Genomic DNA, 25,824 nt, shown 5'->3' on the forward strand with positions numbered 1-25,824 from the left:
GCACGCACGCACGCACACACTGAACAAGTCTCATTACCTACACTTGTAGGCACGCACGCACGCACGCACACACTGATCAAGTCTCATTACCTACACGTGTAGGCACGCACACACGCACGCACACACTGAACGAGTCTCATTACCTACACTTGTAGGCACGCACGCACGCACACACTGAACAAGTCTCATACAACAAAGAGCGGCCGTTTGGCGCCAATGTTAGCGATGTAATGTTACCTGTAATCTGAACTTAAAACTAGAGGACAACACAGGTAAACATATTCACATTCTTGGTACACACATTCATTAATTAAAGACCTAATTTCTACCGAAAAACAAGGAAAAGGTCGGTGGGACCGTCCGAGCAAGACTCACCCTCAACCATGTGGAACTTTTCTGTGAGGGGAGAAGGGAGGGGCTACACAACCCAGGAGAACTACAGGAGCTCAGGAGGGACAAAAAGATATCAAACCGCCCTCTCATAGGCGAGCAGGAGATAAAATTCACAAACAAAATATAATAAATAACAAAGGTGTATTTTAACTCCGTTACACTTCATATTTCACTCTTTCTATCTACTTACATGTGATCAATGGATGGCGCACCGTATTGCTTGAGTATCGGGATTCTGGAATTTGCAGCGTTGTCGAGCTTCGTCTTTGTCTCACGGAAGCTTCTACGCGCATGCGTGCAGCCTTGACTCAGCTCAGCTGACGTCAGATTGTTCGAAAAACACAACACGTTCGCGGAACGTTAGGGAAACGTTACTACATAATGTATATAACGTAAATTTGCGAAAAAAAACATTTCGAAAAGCCTAACGGTCGCTGTTTCCATTGCAGGCAAATATTTTGTGTGTCAGATAGGTTATGATATGTTCTGAGAATGTTCTTAGAATGTTCTCATCTTGCATAACCAAACGAGAACCATAGAGTAACGTTACGCTAACGTTAGGTGTTACCTGGATTTTACCTGGATATTCTCGAAAAGTATATCTAACTCGGCTGTTGGCTGAAATCGCCTCTTTTAAATCGCCTCTTTCGGCATAAAAAAGTACATAAAGTGAAATAATCCAAGTTTTCTTTACTTGTGCTTTACTTGTGGATGAATTAAAAATTGTGAGCCTTTAATGATTTCGCCGTCATTCAAGTGGCTAAAATCGCCTCTTTCGGCATAATAAAGTACATAAAGTGAAATTATCCTTACGTGTGGATGGATTCCAAATTGTGAGCATTTAATGATTTCGCCGTCATTAGATCAGATAAGGCGAAAACAATAACCAATTAATATTGGAATATTTGCTGTCCCGAAAATGTAGTATTGTCTACCTTGACAGCTATACTGTAAATAATATGTACACCAAAGTAAACCTCTATATGTACTTTTTTAGAGACATCAAGAAGAACGAAGATGGGGCTAATCCCCTGTATTACCTTCAACGCTCTCTAAAACATCTTCACAAACCTCCGTTGTATATACATGCTACAAGTATATAGAAGAATGTGCTGCAGTGGAAATACATTTAAGGAAATTAGGGATGTCCGATAATGGCTTTTTGCCGATATCCAATATTTCGATATTGTCCAACTCTTTAATTACCGATACCCATATCAACCGATACTGATATCAACTGATATATACAGTCGTGGAATTAACACATTTTTATGCCTAATTTGGACAACCAGGTATGGTGAAGATAAGGCACTTTTTTTTTTTAATTAATAAAATAAAATAAGATAAATACATTAAAAACATTTTCTTGAATAAAAAAGAAAGTAAAACAATATAAAAACAGTTACATAAAAACTAGTAATTGATGAAAATTAGTAAAATTAACTGTTAAAGGTTAGTACTATTAGTGGACCAGCAGCACACACAATCATGTGTGTTTATGGACTGTATCCCTTGCAGACTGTATTGATCTATATTGATATATAATGTAGGAACCAGAATATTAATAACAGAAAGAAACAACCCTTTTGTGTGAATGAGTGCAAATGGGGGAGGGAGGTTTTTTGGGTTGGTGCACTAATTGTAAGTGTATTTTGTATTTTTTATGTTGATTTAATAAAAAAAAAAAAAAAAAAAATAAATAAATAAAAACATACCGACAGGCCGCGTAGGCGCGGCTTATAGTCCGGGGCGGCTTATAAGTGGACAAAGTTTTGAAATATGCCATTCATTGAAGGTGCGGCTAATAACCCGGGGCGGCTTATAGTGCGGAAAATACGGTATTTAGAGGTTTTGCCCTTTACATATTTTGTTGTTTTCACTTTTTTTTTCTTGTCACTTCCTGTGCAGACGGACTGAAACGAGCTCTTCAAAGAACTGGACTACTTTGACACTTTTCCCAAACATAGACGGATGCCATAGTTATCCATCTGTTTTCTGACACCACTGGTTGGAATACCGTCCAACGTGAGGACTGACTTGAAGAAATAAAGCTCAACTTCAAAGGTGCTGACCAGCTACTGCCATAATATACCCCTCCAGGATTTCACTGACTTCTTTAGTGATTGTTGCAGCCTAAAATGCCTGAATTTGCGCCGTGCGGTAAAAGTTGCAATGTTTGAGGCTTATTTTTTTCCAATAACATTAAATCAAATACAAATTTTATTAGGGGTATTTCAATCAGGGTTTTTTGCTGTCGATTCCGATCATCCATGGGTAAAATCAGCCGATACCAATACCAATCACTTGTTATCTGTACAATATTAATGCTTTTTTAAAGAGTGCTATTGACAGTTTAACACTATTAAGTATAAAACACACTATTTAAAATAGTTATTAATTCTATTTTATATATATATTTTTATATCATAACAAAGTCAATTGGACACAATAACTAAACAAAAATCAAAAGCTATTATCTATTACTCTTTTAAATCATTTTTGCCCTCAAAGTCTTCCTGTGTCCAAGGACATATTCTCTGAATTTGTGAACATAAAAAAAGGGTATTTATTTTTGTATTTTTTTAATGGAGGAAGATTGGGTGGTCTGTTGTCTTCACTTATGGTTTGTGTGGCGTTACGCGGGTTTTGCTTGCAGTTGGGCGGGGTCCATGCCCGTCTGTTCCGGCCTTGCACTCTTGGGTCTGTGTCGGTGGCTTGATGCGGGGGCAGCACAGCTCACTTGTTTGGTGTGGGTGCTCTGTCTCGGTTGTTTGGGCAGTGGTGTGTTTGGATTGGATTGGGGAGTCAAGTCTTTAAGTGGAGGGTGGTGTTGAATTATCTTGTTTGCGTGTCCTTGTGCAAGACACGTTACCCATATTGCTCCTGATTTTCCGTAATGGAGGTCATTATTATGGAAATACACAACTAGCTGCTAGCTAGTCAGAGGACACAAATAAATATAATATTAGCCAAAGGGGATCGGCGTTTAAGATCTGCATTAAAAGGCAGTAATGGCAAACAAGTAATTTTTGAAAAAATGCATCCAATCCTGACCGGTGGCCAATCAATCGGCACATCACTATTGACTTTGTGACGATCTGTCACTTCATTTCGGTTTGTTTCCATGTGTTTGTAGTTACTTCCTGTCAGTGCTCTTATTTTGTTATATTTCCTGTTGGTTCCGCTGAGCACTGTTTTCTCTTCACCTGCCGGTGATTGGCAGCCTGTCCACACCTGCTGCCAATCAGCAGATGCCTATTTATGTTTTCACTCGAGCACTCCTCAGTGCTCGACGATAGACTATGTTTGGAACTGTTGTATGCAAGACTGCTACATTTCTCTGTTGTTTTATTATTAAAATCATCTTACCTGCTCATCCTCATCCTGGTTCTTGCATCTTGGGGTCACACAAACGGCAGCCATGCGAGTTCCTCACAGTAAAATCCGGAACTGTGCCGTTGGAAGAGAGGCTGTGTTTGAAATCAAAAGTGCTTCTTTTTCTTTCTATGAACGGTCATCTTATAATACCCTCGGTTGGTGCGTATGTCCATCAAGAGACAAAATTCACTATTTTTTTAATGCCTCTCAATCAAACCATCACCCATCCGCATTCCACTACCAGATCGTAGTCGACGTATTGGGATCAAGATCTGAACCTTAAACAATGTGATCATAGGATTGGTGCAGGCAACTAATAAAAAATTAAAACACCCCAAATGTTTTTAAATTTTATAAAAGTAAATAAATGGGATAAGAAGTATTTGATGATAACACTTGTATGAGAGTGAAATATTTCCTTTGTTTTGATATCATCCGAATGAGAAACCTGCAATAACATTGACAGGAGCATATTCATTTAAAGTAAAAACAAAAACAAAAAATGGAGTGGAAAAAAAAGCGACTCTGTAAAGAATCTCGGTATTATCGTCGACCTAACTCTCATTTGAGTCACATATTAAGAGTGTTACTAAAGCAGCCTTTTTTTATATCCGTAATATCGCTAAAATTTTGTCCACCACCGACGCTGAGATAGTTATTCATGCATTCGTTACGTCTCGTCTCGATTACTGTAACGTATTATTTTCGGGTCTCCCTATGTCTAGCATCAATAGATTACAGTTGGTACAAAATACGGCTGCTAGACTTTTGACAAGAACAAGAAAGTTTGATCATATTACGCCTATACTGGCTCACCTGCACTGACTTCCTGTGCACTTAAGATGCAACTTTAAGGTTTTACTACTTACGTTTATATTAAACGGTCTAGCTCCATCCTATCATGCAGATTGTATTGTACCATATGTCCCGGCAAGAAATCTGCGTTCTAAGAACTCCGGCTTATTAGTGACTTCCAGAGCCCAAAAAAAGTCTGCAAGCTATTTCTATTTGGGCTCCAGTTAGAGATGTTACCTCAGTAGAAGTATTTAAGTCACAATTTAAAACTCATTTGTATACTCTAGCCTTTAAATAGACCCCTCTTTAGACCAGTTGATCTGCCGTCTCTTTTGTTTTCTGCTCTGCCCCCCTCTCCTGCGCGTCACAGTTGACGCGCTAGCTGTTCAAAGTTGTAACCGGGGGTGGACCACTCCTCTGTGCATCAGTTGGGGACATCTCTGCACTGCTGGCTTGTCTCCATTCAAGATGATCCCCCAGGCGCGAGGGGGCGGTTCTGCGGTCCCCTACAAAGTTTCTCATTGTGCTCATTGGGTTGAGTTTTTTCTTGTCCTGATGTGGGATCTGAGCCGAGGACATCATTGTGGCTTGTGCAGCCCTTTGAGACACTTGTGATTAAGGGCTATATAAATAAACTTTGATTGATTAATTGAATATCACTACACCACTATCTGCCATGTCCCTAAAGTTGCCATTTGATATTTAAATAGCAGCAAACTCTCTAATAAAATAATCAATTAGCTGTTTCATTCATCACAGACGCCAGGGATGTACAAGTATATTTCATGCTTTTGCATTGTTTGATGACGAGTGCCGCTATGTTTATATGTTTAATAGTTCCTGAAGGCACCAGCCCTCGCCAAGCTGGCCAACGTGCCTACTGAGCATGTTATGATACCGTCAGGACGAAAACTTATATTGACTCATTCATTTTCAATATCATTTGTACAAATGTGATGTAGCAGCTCATGATTTTTACAAACTTGTTGGTAGCGTGTATAACATGCATAACATGGTAATTTCTTATAAAATGTTGAAAAGGTGATCATTTGAAAGGTTGAACAATTTCAGGTATTTTTCCTTAGTGAAAGAGGGGGCAAATGGCAATTGTAAATGTTGCCGACCGCTGGTGGAGACCAAAAATGAATCACGAACTTACCAGCCATGAGAAGACATATGATGCACATGGAGAACGCCACCAACATGATGATCGGTAACTGAAAAACAGGATACATATATCTCACTGAAGTTCACCGGTCATGCAAACAGATAAAATACTAATTAACTGACAGTCAGAAACTTCCAGTCTTTCTGCACCCGAAGAGGACTAGGGCAGTCCGATTCATCAATGGCAAAATTACCCAAAAACAGGTCAATTGAATCCTGAAACAAAAAGAAACCATTAGGACAATATAATTGGTCAATTGAATCTTGAAACAAAAAGAAACCATTAGGACAATATAATTAATCTTAAATCAAACAAAATATGGGCTTCCTCGATTGTTTTACAAAGATTGGGTAGCGCGAACTGTTGTCTAAGTTGCACATTAATACAAACTCTGCAGCGAATTAAATTAGTTTTGCAGGTTTACATTTCAATTACGTTGTATAAATTACTTTAAATGGATGTTTAATTCTTACAATACTGAATAAAGTATAAATAATGATTGAAAATGTTTGGAAAGAATAAGATCGAGACAGAGATGCTGTGTTGAAGTCACAAGTTATTGTTTTCTACCGAATAACAAAACATGTATGTATTATTTTCACTACGGATTAATTTCATTGTGTGTTAAAAAAGGATCAAATATATTTAAATACACACTATTAAGCATTAATAAAGCATTATTAAATACTGAATTAATTATCTATTAAGTATAGTTATTTCCGACATTAATACTCATCAGTATGCAGTTTATGAACAGTTATAAATGTTTTACTTATTATCCACTCAGTGGCCTAGTGGTTAGAGTGTCCGCCCTGAGTTCGGTAGGTTGTGAATTCAAACCCTGGCCGAGTCATACCAAAAACTATACAAATGGGACCCATTACCTCCTTGTTGACTCATTGTCAACAAGCTAATAATAATAATAACTGCTATAGCAGCCGCAACATTAATGCTGCCACAACGATGACTCTTGCTGACCTACTGGTAATGGCACCATTCCCAAATTATGTCGGCTCTATTGATAACCTCACTAACAACTTTGACAATGCCCTGCGCGAAACCATTGATAGTATAGCACCGCTAAAACAAAAAAGGGCCCCTAAAAGGCGCACCCCATGGTTTACAGAAGAAACCAGAGCTCATAAATTATCATGTAGAAAGTTGGAACGCAAATGGCGCGCGACCAAGCTTGAGGTTTTCCATCAAGCATGGAGTGATAGTTTAATATCGTATAAACGCATGCTTACCTTAGCTAAAGCTAAATATTACTCAAATCTCATCCGCCTCAACAAAAACGACCCTAAATTTTTGTTTAGTACAGTAGCATCGCTAACCCAACAAGGTACTCCTCCCAATAGCTCCACCCACTCGGCAGATGACTTTATGAATTTCTTTAATAAGAAAATTGAACTCATTATAAAGGAGATTAAAGACAACGCATCTCAGCTACAACTGGGTTCTATGAACACAGATACAACTGTATCTACAACGGATACTGCAATACAAAATAGTCTCTCTCTTTTTGATGAAATAACATTAGAGGAACTATTACGGCAAGTGGGATAAAACAAACAACATGTTTACTTGACCCACTTCCTGGGAAACTTATCAAGGAGCTTTTTGTATTATTAGGTCCATCAGTGCTAAATATTATAAACTTATCACTTTCCTCTGGCACTGTTCCCCTAGCATTCAAGAAAGCGGTTATTCATCCTCTGCTCAAAAGACCTAACCTCGATCCTGACCTCATGGTAAACTACCGACCGGTGTCCCACCTTCCCTTTATTTCGAAAATCCTCGAAAAAATTGTTGCACAGCAGCTAAATGAACACTTAGTGTCTAACAATCTCTGTGAACTTTTTCAATCCGGTTTCAGGGCAAATCACTCTACAGAGACAGCCCTCGCAAAAATGACTAATGATCTACTGCTAACGATGGATTCTGATGCGTCATCTATGTTGCTGCTTCTTGATCTTAGTGCTGCTTTCGATACCGTCGATCATAATATTTTATTAGAGCGTAACAAAACACGTATTGGTATGTCAGACTTAGCCTTGTCGTGGTTTAACTCTTACCTTACTGACAGGATGCAGTGCGTCTCCCATAATAATGTGAACTCGGACTATGTTAAGGTAACGTGCGGAGTTCCTCGGGGTTCGGTTCTTGGCCCTGCATTCTTTAGTATTGACATGCTGCCGCTAGGCGACATCATACGCAAATACGGTGTTAGCTTTCATTGTTATGCTGATGACACCCAACTCTACATGCCCCTAAAGCTGACCAACACGCCGGATTGTAGTCAGCTGGAGGCGTGTCTTAATAAAATTAAACAATGGATGTCCGCTAACTTCTTGCAACTCAACGCCAAGAAAACGGAAATGCTGATTATCGGTCCTGCTAAACACCGACATTTATTTAATAATACCACCTTAACATTTGACAACCAAACAATTACACAAGGCGACTCAGTAAAGAATCTGGGTATTATCTTCGACCCAACTCTCTCGTTTGAATCACACATTAAGAGTGTTACTAAAACGGCCTTCTTTCATCTCCGTAATATCGCTAAAATTCGTTCTATTTTATCCACTAGCGACGCTGAGATCATTATTCATGCGTTCGTTACGTCTCGTCTGTAACGTATTATTTTCGGGTCTCCCTATGTCTAGCATTAAAAGATTACAATTGGTACAAAATGCGGCTGCTAGACTTTTGACAAGAACAAGAAAGTTTGATCATATTACGCCTATACTGGCTCACCGGCACTGGCTTCCTGTGCACTTAAGATGCGACTTTAAGGTTTTACTACTTACGTATAAAATACTACACGGTCTAGCTCCATCCTATCTTGTCGATTGTATTGTACCACCACATCAATCATCAAGAAGGCTCAGCAGCGGCTACACTTCCTTAGAGTCCTCGGGAAGTACAACCTGAAGCCTGACCTGCTGCTGACCTTCTACCGCTCGTCCATCGAGAGCCTGCTGACCTACTGTATTACGGTATGGTACGGCAGCTGCACTGCAGCAGACAGGGAGAGGCTGCAAAGAGTGGTCAAGACGGCTCAGAAGATCATCGGCCGCCCTCTCCCCTCTCTGACGGACATCTACACCTCCCGCTGCCTCAACAGAGCCAGTGCCATCATCAAAGACAGCACCCACCCTGGCTCTGACCTGTTCCACCTGCTGCCCTCTGGGAAGCGCTACAGGTGCATTAAAACCAAAACAAACAGGCTAAAGAACAGCTTCTTCCCCAGGGCCATAACCATCCTGAACGGACTGCCCCATTGTCCCTCATAACTGCCTTCTCTTCGGTGCAATAACCCATTCCACCAACCACCCTGTTTTTGTTTTGTTTTTTCATGTATATATTCATTTCACACCATATTCATTGCACTTCTACATTTTTTATATTTCTATATATTTGCACATTGTTTTTCTAGCATGCACACATCGCACTGTATGGAATGGCCTCAATCTCGTTACCTTGCGTAATGACAATAAAGCTGATTCTGATTCTGATGTCCCGGCAAGAAATCTGCGTTCAAAGAACTCCGGTTTATTAGTGATTCCCAGAGCCCAAAAAAAGTCTGCGGGCTATAGAGCGTTTTCTATTCTATGGAATGCCCTCCCGGTAACAATTAGAGATGCTACCTCAGTAGAAGCATTTAAGTCCCATCTTAAAACTCATTTGTATACTCTAGCCTTTAAATAGACCCCCCTTTTAGACCAGTTGATCTGCCGTTTCTTTTCTTTTCTCCTCTGCTCCCCTCTCCCTTGTGGAGGCGGGGGGGGGCACAGGTCCGGTGGTCATGGATGAAGTGCTGGCTGTCCAGAGTCGGGACCCGGGGTGGACCACTCGCCTGTGCATCGGTTGGGAACATCTCTGCGCTGCTGACCCGTCTCCGCTCGGGATGGTGTCCTGCTGGCCCCACTATGGACTGGACTCTTACTATTATGTTGGATCCACTATGGACTGGACTCTCACAATATTATGTCAGACCCACTCGACATCCATTGCATTCGGTCTCCCCTAGAGGGGGGGGGGGCGGGGGGGGTTACCCACATATGCGGTCCTCTCCAAGGTTTCTCATAGTCATTCACATCGACGTCCCACTGGGGTGAGTTTTTCCTTGCCCTTATGTGGGCTTTGTACCGAGGATGTCGTTGTGGCTTGTGCAGCCCTTTGAGACACTTGTGATTTAGGGCTATATAAATAAACATTAATTGATTGATAAATGTTTTACTTATTATCCTACTCAGTGGCCTAGTGGTTAGAGTGTCCGCCCTGAGTTCGGTAGGTTGTGAATTCAAACCCTGGCCGAGTCATACCAAAAACTATACAAATGGGACCCATTGCCTCCCTGCTTGGCACTCAACAGCAAGGGTTGGAATTGGGGGTTAAATCACCAAAAATGATTCCCAGGCGCGGCAACCGCTGCTGCCCACTACTCTCCTCACGTCCCAGGGGGTGACCAAGGGGATGGGTCAAATGCAAAGGACAAATTTCACCACACCTTGTGTGTGTGACAAATCATTGGTACTTTAACTTTTTAACTTTAACTTATTAGTGAATTATTATCATTTTAATATTAATATTGTTAGTTTGTGCGTATGGTTGCATTCTTACACTTTATACATGATTGATGCAGCATTTCTACATTATATTTAGAAATTGGTAATGGTATGTATAGTTGTGGTCAAAAGTTTACATACACTTGTGAAGGACATAATGTCATGGCTGTCTTGAGTTTCCAATAATTTCTACAACTCTTATTTTTTTGTGATAGAGTGATTAGAGCACAGACTTGTTAGTCACAAAAAACATTCATGAAGTTTGGTTCTTTTATGAATTTATTATGGGTCTTCTGAAAACCTACTCAGTGGCCTAGTACCTACTCAGTGGCCTAGTGGATAGAGTGTCTGCCCTGAGATCGGTAGGTTGTGGGTTCAAACCCCGGCCGAGTCATACCAAAGACTATAAAAATGGGACCCTTTACCTCCCTGCTTGGCACTCAGCATCAAGGGTTGGAATTGGGGGTTAAATCACCAAAAATGATTCCCGGGCGCGGCACCGCTGCTGCCCACTGCTCCCCTCACCTCCCAGGGGGTGAACAAGGGGATGGGTCAAATGCAGAGGACAAATTTCACCACACCTAGTGTATGTGTGACAATCATTGGTACTTTAACTTTAAAATGTGACCAAATCTGCTGGGTCAAAAGTATACATACAGCAACATAAATGATCAATTTTGGTGATGTAGAAAAGTAACAATCAAATTAGCTTCATGGCATGGCCTTTTAACGTCATGTGAGTGATTATAATTGACGACACCTGATCTGAAAAAATGAGTCATTGACTAGAACAAATCAAGAAAGTCACTTGGAGCCATTTCAAAACAGCTTAAGGTCCCAAGAGCAACTCTGCACAGTTTTGCCACTGCCACGATCAGGACGAAAACGCAAGCTATCACCTGCTGCTGAGAGAAAATTGGTCAGGATGATCAAGAGTCAACCGAGAACCACCAAAAAGCAGGTCTGCAATGAATTGGAAGGTGCTGGAACACAGATGTCAGTGTCCACAGTCAAGCGTGTTTTGCATCGCCATGGACTGGGAGGCTACCATGCAAGAAGGAAACCCTTGCTCCAGAAATGACACCTTAAGGCTCTTCTAAAGTTTTATCTGACATCACATGGACAAAGATAAGACCTTCTAGAGGAAAGTTCTGTGGTCAGATGAAACAAAATTGAGCTGTTGGACCACAATACCCAGCAATATGTTTGGAGGAGAAAAGGTGAGGCCTTTAATCCCAGGAACACCAATTCCTACCGTCAAGCATGGTGGTGGTAGTATTATGCTGTGGGCCTGTTTTGCTGCCAATGGAACTCGTGCTTTACAGAGAGTAAGTGGGACAATGAAAAAGGAGGATTACCTCCAAATTCTTCAGGACAACCTAAAATCATCAGCCCGGAGGTTGGGTCTTGCGCGAGTTGGGTCTTCCAACAGGACAATGACCCCAAACACACGTCAAAAGTGGTAAAGGAATTGCTAAATCAGGCTAGAATTAAGGTTTTAGAATAGCCTTCCCAAAGTCCTGATTTAAACCCCATTGAGAACATGTGGACAATACTAAAGAAACAAGTCCATGTCAGAAAACCAACAAATTTAGCTGAACTGCACCAATTTTGTCAAGAGGGGTGCTCAAAAATTCAGCCAGAAGCTTGCCAGAAGCTTGTGGATGGCTACCAAAAGTGCCTTATTGCAGTGAAACTTGCCAAGGGACATGTAACCAAATATTAACATTGCTGTATGTATACTTTTGACCCAGCAGATTTTGTCACATTTTCAGTAGACCCATAATAAATTCATCAAAGAACCAAACTTCATGAATGTTTTGTCATGTCTGTGTAATCATATTTTTGTTTTAAGTCATGTTGTTGTTTAGTTTCTGTCTTTTCACTCCCTTGTCTGGTCACCATAGCAACCATTAGTTTTCACCTGTCACGTCACGCACCTGTTTCACGTTTTGCGTCACGCACCTGCTTTCACTAATCATGTCCATAGTATTTAAGTTCAGTGTTTTTCAGTTTGTCTTTCTGACGACCTCGCACCCCATACCACAACACATTTATGCTCTGTCCATTCCTCTATGATCCTGCTTCATGTCCCTTGTCACAGTAAGTTTTGGTTCCATGTTTATAGTCTTTTTGTTTTTCATAGTTTATTCTCCGCCACTGTGCGCGCTTTCATTTATCCCCTTTTTTTTGGATAAATAAATCATGTACCTTGGTTCCCGTCTCGCCCGTGCCAACTTTCCGCTGCATCCCGGAAAAGCAAACTCCAAAGATCAAGTCTTGACATGTTTTTTGTAACAAAAAAGAGTGTGCTCCAATAACTCTATCACAAAAAATAAGAGTTGTAGAAATGATTGGAAACTCAAGACAGCCATGACATTATGTTCTTTACAAGTGTATGTAAACTTTAGACCACGACTGTACATTTACAGTTTGTAGATCATTTAAAAAGTGTATGTAAATAAGACTTTTATAATCTTTCTAGACATTTATACATGCATAAAAGAATAGTTATATGTATAACTATGTTTATAAACTGCATATTAATAAGTATTCATGTCAGAAATATGCGTTATAAATTAAGAATTCAGTATGTACTAATGCTTTAATAATACTAAATAATTCATTACTCAAAAAAGTTTTAGTGTCAAAATACGTCTGTCAAGAGGTTTCGGTCTCCCTCCCTGCCACATATTTAAAGTGTCTTCTTTGAGACCATCCTGACACTTCTTTAACCGGGTAGGTGTTTACTCTATCATATACTTTACAAATTGTGACTTACTTCTGAAAACCTACTCAGTGGCCTAGTACCTACCGGTACTCAGTGGCCTAGTGGATAGAGTGTCTGCCCTGAGATCGGTAGGTTGTGGGTTCAAACCCCGGCCGAGTCATACCAAAGACTATAAAAATGGGACCCTTTACCTCCCTGCTTGGCACTCAGCATCAAGGGTTGGAATTGGGGGTTAAATCACCAAAAATGATTCCCGGGCGCGGCACCGCTGCTGCCCACTGCTCCCCTCACCTCCCAGGGGGTGAACAAGGGGATGGGTCAAATGCAGAGGACAAATTTCACCACACGTAGTGTATGTGTGACAATCATTGGTACTTTAACTTTAAAATGTGACCAAATCTGCTGGGTCAAAAGTATACATACAGCAACATAAATGATCAATTTTGGTGATGTAGAAAAGTAACAATCAAATTAGCTTCATGGCATGGCCTTTTAACGTCATGTGAGTGATTATAATTGACGACACCTGATCTGAAAAAATGAGTCATTGACTAGAACAAATCAAGAAAGTCACTTGGAGCCATTTCAAAACAGCTTAAGGTCCCAAGAGCAACTCTGCACAGTTTTGCCACTGCCACGATCAGGACGAAAACGCAAGCTATCACCTGCTGCTGAGAGAAAATTGGTCAGGATGATCAAGAGTCAACCGAGAACCACCAAAAAGCAGGTCTGCAATGAATTGGAAGGTGCTGGAACACAGATGTCAGTGTCCACAGTCAAGCGTGTTTTGCATCGCCATGGACTGGGAGGCTACCATGCAAGAAGGAAACCCTTGCTCCAGAAATGACACCTTAAGGCTCTTCTAAAGTTTTATCTGACATCACATGGACAAAGATAAGACCTTCTAGAGGAAAGTTCTGTGGTCAGATGAAACAAAATTGAGCTGTTGGACCACAATACCCAGCAATATGTTTGGAGGAGAAAAGGTGAGGCCTTTAATCCCAGGAACACCAATTCCTACCGTCAAGCATGGTGGTGGTAGTATTATGCTGTGGGCCTGTTTTGCTGCCAATGGAACTCGTGCTTTACAGAGAGTAAGTGGGACAATGAAAAAGGAGGATTACCTCCAAATTCTTCAGGACAACCTAAAATCATCAGCCCGGAGGTTGGGTCTTGCGCGAGTTGGGTCTTCCAACAGGACAATGACCCCAAACACACGTCAAAAGTGGTAAAGGAATTGCTAAATCAGGCTAGAATTAAGGTTTTAGAATAGCCTTCCCAAAGTCCTGATTTAAACCCCATTGAGAACATGTGGACAATACTAAAGAAACAAGTCCATGTCAGAAAACCAAAAAATTTAGCTGAACTGCACCAATTTTGTCAAGAGGGGTGCTCAAAAATTCAGCCAGAAGCTTGCCAGAAGCTTGTGGATGGCTACCAAAAGTGCCTTATTGCAGTGAAACTTGCCAATGACCAAATATTAACATTGCTTTATGTATACTTTTGACCCAGCAGATTTTGTCACATTTTCAGTAGACCCATAATAAATTCATCAAAGAACCAAACTTCATGAATGTTTTTTGTAACAAAAAAGAGTGTGCTCCAATAACTCTATCACAAAAAATAAGAGTTGTAGAAATGATTGGAAACTCAAGACAGCCATGACATTATGTTCTTTACAAGTGTATGTAAACTTTAGACCACGACTGTACATTTACAGTTTGTAGATCATTTAAAAAGTGTATGTAAATAAGACTTTTATAATCTTTCTAGACATTTATACATGCATAAAAGAATAGTTATATGTATAACTATGTTTATAAACTGCATATTAATAAGTATTCATGTCAGAAATATGCGTTATAAATTAAGAATTCAGTATGTACTAATGCTTTAATAATACTAAATAATTCATTACTCAAAAAAGTTTTAGTGTCAAAATACGTCTGTCAAGAGGTTTCGGTCTCCCTCCCTGCCACATATTTAAAGTGTCTTCTTTGAGACCATCCTGACACTTCTTTAACCGGGTAGGTGTTTACTCTATCATATACTTTACAAATTGTGACTTACTTCAGCTTGTTTGCTTGATGGCATCAAGTTGTAAACAGTCTTGCCAATTTGCCAACAGCTGCCTCACTCACGCTGACATGCAGGCTGTGCACTTTGACTGCACATGGAGCAACTAGTTCTGAAGCAAATATCTTATCTGTCCACTACAATGTGTTGGATCATTGTTCATGTGTATTCAAATACATTTATATGTGTAGAAAAATATAAATACAAGAAATTATTTATTAAAAACATTTTTAAAAAGACTTAATCAACCAAAAAAATTCCACAACCTGCAGTTCATGATGCAGTACCTACACGCCCTGTAGTTCTGGGCTATGTCTACACTGCATACACACATTGCCCATATGTGACCTGTATCAGATGTTTATGTCAATGTGAACAATAAAACATTTTTTAAATCCGACCCACATTCAGGTCGTGTTCATCGGACCTATATATCATCAAAAGTTGACAAATGTCACAATTCTGTGCTTAGTTGGGCTTTTTATTTGGTCTGGTTTGCAGTCTTTGTTTTTAAATTCTATTTGCACTACAGGATCACAATATATTATTTTATAATGTATTATATTTTATTTATAAAGCTATTCCTGTTAACCTTTGCCACTTATGACCTATTATATTAAAATTATGTACATATTATCGTTCTTGTGGTTTTCAATGGGCTAAATCTGACACCTCATGTACTAAATTTCATGCCATCTTATGTGCAGATAGGCGTGTGAGTAAATGCTTGACAAAGGATCATAAACAGTCAGTCGTGAAAGAAGGATAGTTTGGCTCCTGGTGGGACTCCCCACCCACAGTCATGTTTTTTTGCAATGTAAATGACCACATAAAAAGATACAATTTAAATGTAATTTCCGGTTTTATAATCCACTACCTTTTCCCCAGACTTTCAACCATGCGCTTTGTACAACGCTGCGCCTAATTTATCGATTTTTTGTGGGTTCACAAGCCTCAAATTGCAGCCAATAAATTAGCCTCTTCACATCAGACTAATGATATTGCCAAACGGGTCACAGTGGACTAATTAAATTGTTCACGTTAAAATCAAACGCACTGTGCACTCACCCTCATCTTTGAGAAGATGCAACGAAATGTTCACAACCCGCCAAATGCAATTGACCAGGCCATTAAAAAAGAAATCGGAAGCCACCACCACCAACAAACTTTGAAAATCCTAACTGCCGTCTAAGATGGTTCATTTCTTCAACAAACATTTGTGTGTATGGGTGTGCATATGATAATACAAACGTACTATGCTCCTGCTACCAATTCTCTAGTCAATCAATTGCATTCATTTTGTCCTCTCAAATAAATATGTTCAAAATGATTGAGTTCAGACAATATTTTTGTGTAAGAGAGAGGGTCCGAGGTGTGCGAAACCTTTCACACACCTGGGACACAGTCCTTTATCGGCGACATCAGGGCAGTTGACAGATGTTTTTAGACACTTCACACCAGGACGCTATGACAGCTCTGATGAAGGCTGAAATGTCAGCCAAAACTGTCAGCAGATAAGAAACCGATCTTACACAAAAAGATTTGTCTGAACACAAGAGTTTTGAACATATTTATTTGAGAAGACAAGATGAATGTAATCGATCTACTTTAAGAAAGATACGGACATGACCGTGTCACAGCTCTTCGCCACATGAAAGGACTTAATAAAAGCTCGCTAGCTAAATAAGTCACCTGGGATTCAACCTCCGATGCAAAGAAGAAGGAATAACACCTGCAAGTTTCAACATCAGAAGCAAAGAAGGCCCTCATTAAAGAGCTAAATAGGACAACGGCAAACAAAATTGATGCCATCAACATGGGAATAAAGGTGAAAATGGACCCAATAAATCAAAATACAATACAGATCGCCACTTGGACGAGGTAATTATCACATACTTGGAACGGTTATATTAAGAGGAATTTAAGACAACAAAACAACGACCCACTATCTGCTGTCATGACCAATTTCTCCATGGATGACTTAGAAGAAGAAGCCATTCAAACTGCACCACTGCAATACAAACCAATACTTTGGAAGTGCTATGTAGACAACGTATTAGAAATGACAAAGACTGGGTTCACAGAAGAGCTTACAGATCATTGGAACACAACAGACAGCACAGGTTACAGACAATTTACACATGAAGACGAAACAAACAAACAAGGACAATATAATTTCTGAGAGATGTATCAAAGAGGACATGAAAATCAGGAAGTGAGGATCCAAGACCACAAACAGGGATAAGGGAGCATACATGCTTTTGCACACCAGGGACACAGTTCTTCATTGGCGATGTCAGGGCAGAGAACACATATGGTCGGGTCAGGGAACTTTATTTTGAAAGTTTTCCTGACCCGGTCAGCTGTTTTTAGACACGTCACACTAGGAAGCTATTACAGCTCTGAGAAGGCTGAAGTGTCAGCAGAAACTGCCAGCTAAGAAACGTCTCTTACACATAAAGATTTGTCTTAACACAATAATTTTTAACCTAACGGTAATTCTCCAGTCATTTCAAGAGCCATGGCTTACTCACGTTTGATGTACTGTCGGAGTTTCTCAACTTGGACACTGATACATCTCTAGGCCTGGATAGGCTAGACTATTGCTTCTTAATTATTGTCTGTTACTTATTCTGTTTATTTTAAATCTTCTGCTCTAAATGATTGGAACACCCTGCAACAAACATTACAACTCCCTTCATTCATCCGAATATCTTCATTTAAAAAGTTAGTGAGGGATTTTACCAGTTGTATGTTACCATACAATGTAATCACATCACATTGTACAGCTAGCTAGAGTTAAACAACAACAAAAAGTGATTATTAAACTTTAAGAAGACAGAAAGTAACCAGCTATTAACATAACATTAACAAGTAGATTAATATAAATCCAGAGAGAGGACAATCTAACAGCAACTCTACCAGCACTGTTGCAGCCAGTACGCAAAAAAGAGTAAAACAGGAGGGAGGTTCAATCCATAAATTGCTGGTGTCGATACCAAGTGTAGTATCAGTGTGTTGTTTGTGTGTTGTTGTTGTTGTTTTAGTTCATGTTTTCAAACTCAGGGAATTTTAACACTGGAGGATTTTGAGGGCAAAATCCAAATGATTTAAATTAGCAGTAGATAGTGTTGTTGTTTTGTTTTGTTTTTTAGCTATTGTGTACTATTGACACTGTTTTGCTCAAATAATTGTATGTATAAAATAAAATAAGGAACTAGTTTAAATATTGTGTTGATGTTTTTCAGCAGTCAATAGCACTCACCATAGATAAATCAAAATATTTACTGTTAATACATGGAATCAACATTGGTATTGGTATCAGCTGATTTCACTCATGGAAGATAGGTATCAGAATCGGCAGCATGAAAACCCTGATCGTAACATCCTTGTCCGGTATATACCATGTTAATTGGATTAAAATATTTTAAAAACTCAATAACTATGGCTAAACTATATGTTCATCGCCTGAATTATACATTTCATAAAGTCCAATTCCTAGTTCCACTGGGATTTAAGAGTAATTGTTGAGAAGAAAATAAAACAATACTATTTTTCCCCAAGTATTCAGCGATTTTTATTTAAATTTTTTTATCAGTCTGTTCTTAGCCATGCATGTTTTTGGTATCTAGAGGTAAATTTCAGTTTTATAGATGTTATTGTGTATTTGGCTGGAAATGCAAGCCTTTTTCATCAAACATACTTGTCTGAAGCCGTCAGAGAAGTTGTTTTTGTAGTAGCGTATCATGGAGTTCCAACCATCCAGCAATAATCCCCAGCGGGTTCTCTTGCCTGTCCTGTGGCAAGGAAGTTTTATTGTTTTTTACAAATAGTTGCTATAACAACAAGAACATGCTCAACATTGAAAAGCGTTAGTAACTTTGTAAAACTTGACGCATTACTATACCTTGTGAAGTCGGTTTTCAATGCCCCAGTTCCTGCATACTGTACAGCGCATGCATTGGCATTGTCAGCCCATGCTAGTTAGAAAGCACACAGAGATGCAAGGTTATCCTCAAACACAACAACTGTCACACATATCACATGCCACAAAATAATATTACCACACCGTTTTTGTAGATCTTTTCAAAGTCAGCCTGTTCTTCAAGCCGCTGTCCTATGTTGAGAATCCCCATTCTCTAAAGACACAGTCAGATACAATACAATGCTTAGTGAATTTAGATTTACTTGTGCTTGTGCAAAACTCCAAAATGAATCCCAAATTCCAATTCAATTATATGAACCTAAATTGAGGTTGCAAACAGGAAGTAGAATTGCAATTCTAATTCAAATTGAAGGACACACAATTTAAAATTCCATGAAAGCATACTTTACAGATTAGTAAGAAATTACTAACTGGCCGACCGCGCTCTTCAATCTCCAATTAATTTTTTAAGTATTTTAAGCTTTGACAGAGCGCTTCTAATTTGACTGGCACAACTTTTACAGACTTTATGGTACTGGTTGATCAGATCAGGAAATACAATGACACCGAACAACAATCAAACCACGATGATAGCATTCAGCCAACCAGAAAAAAACCCTCCTGCAACAGTAAGCACAAATGAATATGGGGGGGAATCTGGGGAAAAAAGCTGCTGCCATCAGGGCTCTGCTCTGTAAGCCATCACACCATGAGGGGTTTAAGCGGCGAGGGTGTGGGGTGGGGTTGGAAATGTGTGTGCAAATCTGTGCCGTAGTCTGTGGGTACGTGTATTGTCTATATACCAAGAGGTGGCTCCGCTCGGCGTTCATAGAACAAGAGTCAACATCTTTGGTGTTCTTGAAGAAGGGAGAAGGGATTTTCAAGGCATCTTTCACTGCACTAATCTCGCTGGGGTGTTTACAGCACAGCCTTGTAAATATTGTTTTTGGATGGGCAAGCAAACACATTCCAATGGTTTGTCAGCTCCATTCTGGCTCTCAAACTGATCATAATTTTGTCTTGCAGAGTGGATAGCTTCTCTGAGATGTTATTCAATCTGCAATTAAATTCACAAGTCTTGGTCCTCACAGCTCTGCCCATCCCACCAATCGTGACGGACAGTCTTTGGGCTCCTTGTACGACTGCAATCGGCTTCTGAATTTGACAATAGACCAGAGCAACAATGACCTTTTATCACAGTTCCAAATAGATATATAGTATATCTTCAATGTCTTTGACGGAAAGACCTGCCAGGTACAGGACTCGCCGCTTCTCCCAAGAGTCCCCCATGTATCCAGGAGAAAACATCCCGTCAGGACAGGCAGGTTCCCCTGAACCACTGCTTCTCGTTAAGAAGATATTGTCAATTGAATTGAGATACCAGTTTATTAATTCAATGTTGTAGATTTCGGGGAATAGTTCAACAATAGACACTCTTGAAAGTTAAGACCAAAGCAAAGCAGGAGAGATAACAGAGGGAGGGGAAATAAGCTTGCCTGTGTTGTTCTTATATCTTTAAAAATGTTACTTTGAACAAGTTGTTAACAGCCCCTATAAATGATTAAATAGTTCTATATATATATATATATATATATATATATATATATATATATATCATTCAAATATTTATTCAATCATTTCATTCTGTTCCATTTGACTACCCATAAAGTTATATTCGATTGTTCCCTCTTGAAAAGGTTGAAGAAGACTTGCTTGATTGCTTGTTCTGTACCTACAGCAGTAGTGAAGTCATGTTTAAAGACGGAGGCACAGGCCAAACATTTTCAAAATCCCTTATAAATGACAAAAGTTATTCGGGTAGAAAAGGGTTTTTAATTGTGTTTTGATACTTTTCTGTGAAATAATTTACCTGGAGCTGAGACTGTAATGAGCGTCGTGCCAATAAGCTCTGGATGACATTGGTTCTGTCTAAGCAGTCCATACAGTTACTGCGGAAGACTCCTCTCTGCTGGACAAGTGCCTTGTCTTCTGAGTTCACCATGAAGTAACTGCACACAGACAGGTAACTAAAATATAACCAAATGTCACCCACAGTTGCTGTTTGTAATGCCTGTATTCATCTTGTGTCTCAGCAACAGCTTCCACCAAGATTTGGAGACGATCCCATCTCATGTGGCTGCACTCTTTGTGGAAGTCAAAGGCTATGTAACTGAGTAAAGAGAACATCATGCTCTGAAAAGGGATCATTATTTAAAAGCTGTGAAATAAATAATCTGTATAATGTCAAATGACAACATCTACTGTACCACAATGCTTAGAACAAAGATAAAATAAATTGAAAACATGTACACCACAGAGCTAATATTTTCGGAAGGATATGCCGAAAGGGACCAGCGGTAGAAAATGGATGAATGGATGGATGCTGTCTTTAAAATCTAAAAGTAGCATAGGGAAATTAGCACAACTTACCTGAGCATACCGTTGTTCAAACTGAATATCATCTTGGCAAATGCCTGTTCTAGTGGCTTTTCAGAACCCTTCTGATTTACCTAGAAAAAAAACAACACTTTTTTGGTACGGAACATTTGGTTAGTACAGAAGCAAACCGATTTTACACTTGGTACACATTGAGTGAGCAACAGAAATGACAAGCTATTTCGAAGTGCGGACTTGGCTGACAAAAGATCAAGATGGAAGGAGAGCCAGCGTTAACCTCAGTAGTCAACCACATACGTGTGCACCAAGTGCAACCGTGACTGCCACTCACGGGTCGGACTCTTTAGTCACTCCCAAAAGTGCCCTTGAGATCCCCCACCTTCTTTTTGAATCTACCCCATCGTCTCCTGAGACCGAAGGATGCCGGCGAGTAACTAAATGTTGTATTATGCAAATACTGTAAAACAGCACAGAAGTACAGCGCTTGTACAACTAATCAACAAGCACCTATTGAGACGACATTGAGAAAACCGGATATGAGAAGACTATGACAGCTACCTCTACAGACCTACAGACTGCAATGCAAGCTCAGCTTCCCCTGAAACAAACATTTAAAGTTAAAGTTAAGATAACTTTTTTTTTTTTACTTAGTGCTTACACTTAATTGACTAAATATGCGCTATAATGCGTTCAACTTTAGTTCAGAATCAGCTACTTTCCCGACAGCTGACGCGACTTTCTTTTCATTCATTCTCGTAACATCACAGTGCATTCAATTGTGTTGAAGCTGAGCATCCATTGACTTCAATAAGGGAGCAATGTGGGTTGTTCCACTGCAGCAAAACTAGACAGTAATTGGATAAATGCTCGGCTTAGTCCCGCCCATCGGACGCTCGGCGTCTCTGGAAGTGAATGAAAATGGGCCTGGCATTAACTGGCCTGGACGCTGAGCTTCTGCATGATGATTGGATGATCTGTCTGAAGCTGAATCTATTTTTGATTGACAACAAAATGCGCAAATCAGCGATCTTGAAATATAAACCACTGCCAGAGCAATTTTCAAGCTCATTCTGTTGTTCTAAAAATATCTTCAAAGATAAACGGAACAGTCCAGTTGCGACCAATTGAATGCCCTGACAATACGGAATATGGATGAATGAGAACATCCATAAACATTTACACTTTCATATTTCTGTTACAAAAAAACTAAATGAAGAAACATGGTTCACCAGATTAAGAATGGTTTGTTTCCCATAGATGAGGAGCTGTGAGTCAAAATGCCTCTGGAAACCATCCATCTGAAAAAAGTCAGTTGGTGGTTAGCAACAGTAATCACTGGTCTTCATTAAAATAACAACACACAAAGTCATGTCCTTACATGACTGGTTGTTTTACTGATGATAGGTTTAGGTTTATATTTCAAGTTGGGCCTTTGACTCCAGTAAAAGGGCATAGAACCTCGTGTCTGTGGGACAAAAAATATAATTGTCAACGTTAACCTATCAAGCCAGTCAAAGCTCACCTGACACAACTGTTGTACTTGCCTGTACAAAGGAAGCCTTGGCTCCCTCATACAAAACGATCTGCTCAGTTTCCACAAAGTTAGCAGCATGGCCTTCAGAGTCAATGCCTGAAAAAAAGAGAGCAGACCTGACTTATGCTCCATTTGCCAATACTAATGCGCAAAAATAAAAGTGAGGTAAGTTTTAACAAAGATCATCTAACAAATGAAACCGTCACAATAATACATCTTTTATTTTCTAAGCAATAGGTACCTCTGACATAGTATCTGACACCTGCTCGGAAGCAGCTTCTCCGGGATATTAGTATCCATTCAAAGATTTTTCCATTTATTCGACAAGGTTTCATAACAATGACTGTACCAACAGATTAAGGAGACTATTTTATTCAGAGTTCAATTTAAAGTACAAAAGTGAACATTACTTGTACGTATCTTCAGTTAAATATTCACAGAAAAGGATACATCCATGTACCATTGGTAGTGCAAACCTGTGAAGCTAAGAAGAAGTTAGATTGGTTAGGACTAATTGGAATAATACACTGCTAAGCAAAAAGACATGATTCTTAAAGGAGACATATTGAGCAGATTAAAACAGTCCTATGCAGTTTTAAAAATAGTGGCAGTAAAAACACCCTAAAAATCAAGATTTAGAGCACTCCAGCGCCAAGGTGCAAGAATAATGCTGTATCAAAAAACACTACATATCCTCTTGGATTTTGGCTTTGGTATTATTGTCCGAACGTTTTCCACTCGGGGCCGCATACAGAACATTTTAAGGACGTGAAAGGCCTCTTGATATTCTTTACTACGCTAAAACCAATCAGATGTAATTTAGGTCGATATGTGCTATTAGAAGAAAAAGTTTATATATTAGCTTTGTGTTATGGTTGAGAAAGCAAATAGTTGTTTGTGTAATGTAGTGAAACACCTAATTAAGCCATGTAAACATGTAATGTAAACATACATTATAGGCAAAAAAAATTAGATGTGGCATCATAATCGTATTCTTTTCCTAATTACACGAGATGTGGCCTGACAGCTTGAGAAAAGACAGTACCTCCAGGATGATGCCTGAAATCAATGCTACTTTTTCAAAAAGTTGTGGCAAAAGGTGCAATGTTTTGAGGCTTTTTTTTTAATACCATTGAATCAACTTTTGAATTCAGGTGAAACTAAAAAAAATGTATATCAAGAAAAGTTTGTTGATTGCAGCAATGACATTTACAAGGTGAAACTAAAATATGACATTTTTTAATATTTAATTTCAATGTTTATGGTTTACATTTTATGAAAACCTCAAATTAAAAATCTCAGCAACTTTAGGGTTTTCAAAAACCGTAACCCATCGTCATCAAAAGTCTAAGAAATTAAGGCTTGACATATCTCACTTTACCTGTAATGAGTTCATACAACATACTAGTTACACATTTGAAATTGAATTGCTGACATGAATGGGAACTCTTGTGCGGTATATTTAAATTGTATGAGTTTAATGTATATGAATTTGTTATCGATGCTGTAAGTGTTCCTTGTAAAAGTAATATTAAACTATAATTATAGAAAGAAACACCACCAAAGGCATCCACTAATTGCATTATCTGTGTATGTATTACGCTTCAAATGTGTTTGTACATCTTAAACAATGTACAACAACACATTTACACATATATTTACACACAATAGTATGTGTGGACTGTTGAGAGCAATCTATAGCGATAATTTTGATTGGTAAATTTGAGCAAATGTGACATTATCATCACATCATCAACATTTCTAGCATGTAAATGCTGCTTGCTCTTTGCTAGGTTGGCATGGCAATCATAATATGTTATAAAAGTCTTATCCTAGATAAATAATGGTAAAATAAATATATAAATACAAAAGTAATCTTTATTACAAAGCTTTTTTTGACAATTAATTTATGTAACTGACATTTTTGCGTATTAAATTAGTGAACTGATTTTTTTTTTTTGTTTGTTTACATGAAATTGTGCTTACAATTTCATTGAAAACAAATTCAGTCTTTTAAAATGTAGTGCATAAAAATTCAGTGTAAAAAAAACAGTGTTAAAAATTTGCTGCTTCAAAAAGCAAGATTCACTTCGGGTAAATTAAGACTGAAGCAATCGATCCTGTCTCGGAACCAGCCAATGAAGTGTCAAGTTGGAAGTCACGTGACACGGGTCTTTCAAAACAGCATGTAAAAAGCAGTTAACTGGGCATAATACAACATAATTAAAATTAATGATTCCAATGGTTTAAATCTGCAATTTTTAGTGACATACAAAGTCCTGGGAATAAACAGTGTGGCAAAGTGGGCGGGTCTTGTTTACAGAGCAAAAAAGTGTCAGACGGAGGCAGATTTCTACAATGAAGTTCTGCAGACCAGTGATATTGTACCGAATATGTGAATGTTTTTTGCCCTTTGCGTTTATGTTTCGCCGTGTTTGTTGTCATATTTTCTTCAACCAATTCAAACCACTCCACCTTCAACACATTCCACGCATCCTGGTAATTGAAACCAGCAAATTTCCAGGTTCCAAAAAATTCCAGGACTTCCCAGAATTCCATGTTTCCCAAAGCTCTATTTTCACCTTTTGCTGGAAAGATTTCACAGTCCACATTTTTCAACCATTTCCAACAATTCCACCATCAATATATTTCACATAATCAGGACAACAAAAATAGCAAATTTATTTTTCCTAAAAATTCCAGATTTTCCCGAAATTCTGAAAAACCCATTCCAACTGTTACTATGACAATATTTTTAAACGGATTTGAAAAGTTCCAACACTTAGCCATTTATATAATCTTGGACAATGGTGCTACAGTCAATATTTTCAAAAATTCCTGGATTTCCCGGAA

The 25,824-nt window shown here is 39.0% G+C and overlaps 1 protein-coding gene across 1 annotated transcript in view; it reads right to left on the reverse strand.

Annotated features, from left to right (window-relative positions):
* Positions 1–3,028: 3,028 nt before the first annotated feature.
* The window catches only part of LOC133570707 (phosphatidylinositol-3-phosphatase SAC1-A-like), a 63,003-nt gene continuing 40,207 nt past the window's right edge, over positions 3,029–25,824 (reverse strand). The window contains exons 6-19 of the mRNA XM_072916577.1: positions 23,422–23,455; positions 23,213–23,314; positions 22,982–23,067; positions 22,816–22,902; positions 22,667–22,735; positions 21,471–21,550; positions 21,112–21,210; positions 20,911–21,049; positions 19,185–19,254; positions 19,023–19,095; positions 18,819–18,912; positions 5,857–5,949; positions 5,726–5,783; positions 3,029–3,204 (exon numbers count right to left, since the gene is read on the reverse strand). Coding sequence (XP_072772678.1) covers positions 3,029–3,204; positions 5,726–5,783; positions 5,857–5,949; positions 18,819–18,912; positions 19,023–19,095; positions 19,185–19,254; positions 20,911–21,049; positions 21,112–21,210; positions 21,471–21,550; positions 22,667–22,735; positions 22,816–22,902; positions 22,982–23,067; positions 23,213–23,314; positions 23,422–23,455 — 1,260 coding nt within the window. The remainder of the gene's footprint in view (positions 3,205–5,725; positions 5,784–5,856; positions 5,950–18,818; positions 18,913–19,022; positions 19,096–19,184; positions 19,255–20,910; positions 21,050–21,111; positions 21,211–21,470; positions 21,551–22,666; positions 22,736–22,815; positions 22,903–22,981; positions 23,068–23,212; positions 23,315–23,421; positions 23,456–25,824) is intronic.

Source organism: Nerophis lumbriciformis, linkage group LG28 (assembly GCF_033978685.3).
Source record: "Nerophis lumbriciformis linkage group LG28, RoL_Nlum_v2.1, whole genome shotgun sequence".
In the NCBI taxonomy this organism is placed as follows: domain Eukaryota; kingdom Metazoa; phylum Chordata; class Actinopteri; order Syngnathiformes; family Syngnathidae; genus Nerophis; species Nerophis lumbriciformis.